The sequence below is a fragment of the Aplysia californica genome, unplaced genomic scaffold (assembly GCF_000002075.1).
Source record: "Aplysia californica isolate F4 #8 unplaced genomic scaffold, AplCal3.0 scaffold00588, whole genome shotgun sequence".
In the NCBI taxonomy this organism is placed as follows: Eukaryota; Metazoa; Mollusca; class Gastropoda; order Aplysiida; family Aplysiidae; genus Aplysia; species Aplysia californica.
The window spans coordinates 381,623-384,461 of NW_004797858.1; the positions used below are offsets into that span (position 1 = coordinate 381,623).

Here is a 2,839-nt window from a genome sequence, read left to right on the forward strand (position 1 = left end):
CACTGATCGTCAAAGGAAAAACAAATGAAAGTGACACGTATACATATGTTATAGTATATATATATGAGAAAAACGATAAATGCGCATACGTAAGCCACAGGATGAACACAGACTGGGCACAACATCGACGCTTGACTTCACTGGCATGCAGATAAATGGAACACACACACACACACACAAACACAGACACATAGACACACACACACATACACACACACACGCACACACACAAATGCACTCACACGCACACGCACACACACACACAGACACATAGACACACACACACACACACAGACACACACACGCACACGCACACACACACACACAGACACACACGCACACACACACACATAGCTGCCAACTTCTCAAAACTAACTAAAAACCCAGACTTTAATTATCAACATTGCGAGTCAAGAAGATGGGAGGCATTGGCCCAGTGACTCTCTTCTAAACCCTTCATAAACCCTTCACAAGCACAATTCTCTGCATTTAATAAATATATTCCAGCTATTCAAAGTAGACCACCTGTAGCAACATTATGTGGCCTCTCTAATTGACTTTTTATAAGCTGCATTCTCATCATTATCAGCAAATCCTGTCTTGAAAGTTCGCAATATTTTTCTTCAAAATCTGCTAGTCCATGAGGAGTAATCCTAGAAAACAGAATAATTATTTTCTCGATACAAAAACGGACTTAACACTTCCAGTACCGAAGGCTCCTATAGTGAAAAACCCTTGGGTACTGCACCAGTTTAGTACGCTGAAGCCGTGGTAGAATTTTTTAAAATTAAAAAACCTTGGCAGCTCAAGAAACACGCTTAAAAAATTCATAGAGGTTCTTCAACAATTCAGCTATCACATACAGTAACCTACTTAGGTACTTACTTCAGTGTGCCTGGTTGTGTCGGCGACTAAAGTCTCCAGCGGAAGTGAGTGCACACTACGGCCTGGCGACTAAAGTCACTGTCGGTACTGTAAGTGTTAAATACTCAGACCCTCAAACATGTGTTAACTGTTGTTTGACCTACAGGTTGGCAGCTACCCCAAACACATTACGGTGAGAAGAACCAAAGGGAAACACGCCAGGCGAAACTCAAGGACAAAGTGAAGACAGGTAGCGGCTGCTCTCTCTCTCTCTCTCTCTCTCTCTCACACACACACACACACAAAAACACACATCAACTTCCTCCAACAGCGTCATCTCAAACACATACGTTAACACCGAGACAATTCAAACGGCGAGAGTGTTGGGGAACTTCGTGACCACGTGACGCCAACAGCATCATTACAAACACAAACATAAACGCACACCTGTAGCCAAACAACAACGCATCAAAGCATGCACGCTCACACACACACACACACACAAAATGTCCGCCACTGTAACACACACAAAATGTCAGCGGCTGTAACACACACAAAAAGTCTACCACTGTAACACACACAAAATGTCGGCGGCTGTAACACACACAAAATGTCAGCGGCTGTAACACACATAAAATGTCCACCGCTGTAACACACACAAAAAGTCTACCACTGTAACACACACAAAATGTCGGCGGCTGTAACACACATAAAATGTCAGCGGCTGTAACACACATAAAATGTCCACCGCTGTAACACACACAAAATGTCAGCAGCTGTAACACACACAAAATGTCCGCGGCTATCTGATGGCAAGTGGAAGCAAGATCTGATTTACCTGTTGTGTTTCCCTTCTTGGGCCGACACCAGCAGTTCTTGGATTTTCTTGGTAACTTTCTCCGTTTTCTTCACCACCTGAGAGAGGCAAAAGGAAATTCCAGTCAAGCTAAAGGTGTGGTGTTATTGTGTGTTGTGTTGTGTTGTGTTGTGTTATTGTGTGTTGTGTCGTGCTGTGTTGTGTGGTGTTATGCTGTGTTGTGTGGTGTTGTGTTGGGTTATTGTGTGTTGTGTCGTGCTGTGTTGGGTGGTGTTATTGTGTGTTGTGTTGTGCTGTGTTGTGTGTTGTGTTAGGGTGTGTTGTGTTGTGCTGTGTTGTGTGGTGTGTTGTGTTGCGGTGTGTTGTGTGGTGTTTGGTCGTGTTAGGGTGTGTTGTGTTGTGTTGTGTTGTGTTATTGTGTGTTGTGTCGTGTTAGGGTGTGTTGTGTTGTGTTAGGGTGTGTTGTGTTGTGTTGTGTTGTTGTGTCGTGTTAGGGTGTGTTGTGTTGTGTTGTTGTGTCGTGTTATTGTGTGTTGTGTCGTGTTGTTGTGTCAGGTTAGGGTGTGTTGTGTTGTGTTGCGTTGTGCTGTGTTGTGTGTTGTGTTATGGTGCGGTGTCATTTTGTGTTGTGTTGTGTTATTGCATGCTGTTGTGTTGTATTATTGTGCGTTGCATTGTTTTTATTATCAACTTCCTGTGGGCCACATTTATTTTTAATCACTTGTTCGACTCGCAGATCAGACTGAAACCGTTTGCTGGCTGAATCTGGCCCACAGGCCATAATTTGCACACGCCAGGGCTAAACTAAGAACAGACACCACCAAAATGTCCCCATCTTTCCCCATAAATATTCATGATGTACGTCTCACCTCGTCCTGGGTGGGCATGTTTGGATCGTCTCCGCAGGCGGCCAGAGACGAGTTTGACCCCTGACCTTCACTCTCCGATGACTCCCTGATCGACGACAGGACTTCCTGCACTTGACCCTCGTTTGCCCTGGAACACGACCAGACACGTTGACCCAAAAAACATAGGATGGTTTCCGTTTTAGTTAAACAGTTTGCTGTTGGGTAGGAATTTGCGCTATACAAATGCGACCTATTATTATATTTATCATTATCATTATTATTATTATCATAATCATTATTATTATTATCA

At 43.7% G+C, this 2,839-nt stretch overlaps 1 protein-coding gene across 4 annotated transcripts in view; it reads right to left on the reverse strand.

Moving 5' to 3' along the window:
* Positions 1 to 2,839, reverse strand: part of LOC101860278 (ARF GTPase-activating protein GIT2) — a gene marked incomplete in the record, with an annotated part of 39,781 nt that overhangs the window by 5,374 nt on the left and 31,568 nt on the right. For all 4 annotated transcript variants that reach the window (XM_035972137.1, XM_013087441.2, XM_013087442.2 and 1 more), the window contains 2 exon segments: positions 1,703 to 1,779; positions 2,551 to 2,677. In XM_035972137.1, coding sequence (XP_035828030.1) covers positions 1,703 to 1,779; positions 2,551 to 2,677 — 204 coding nt within the window.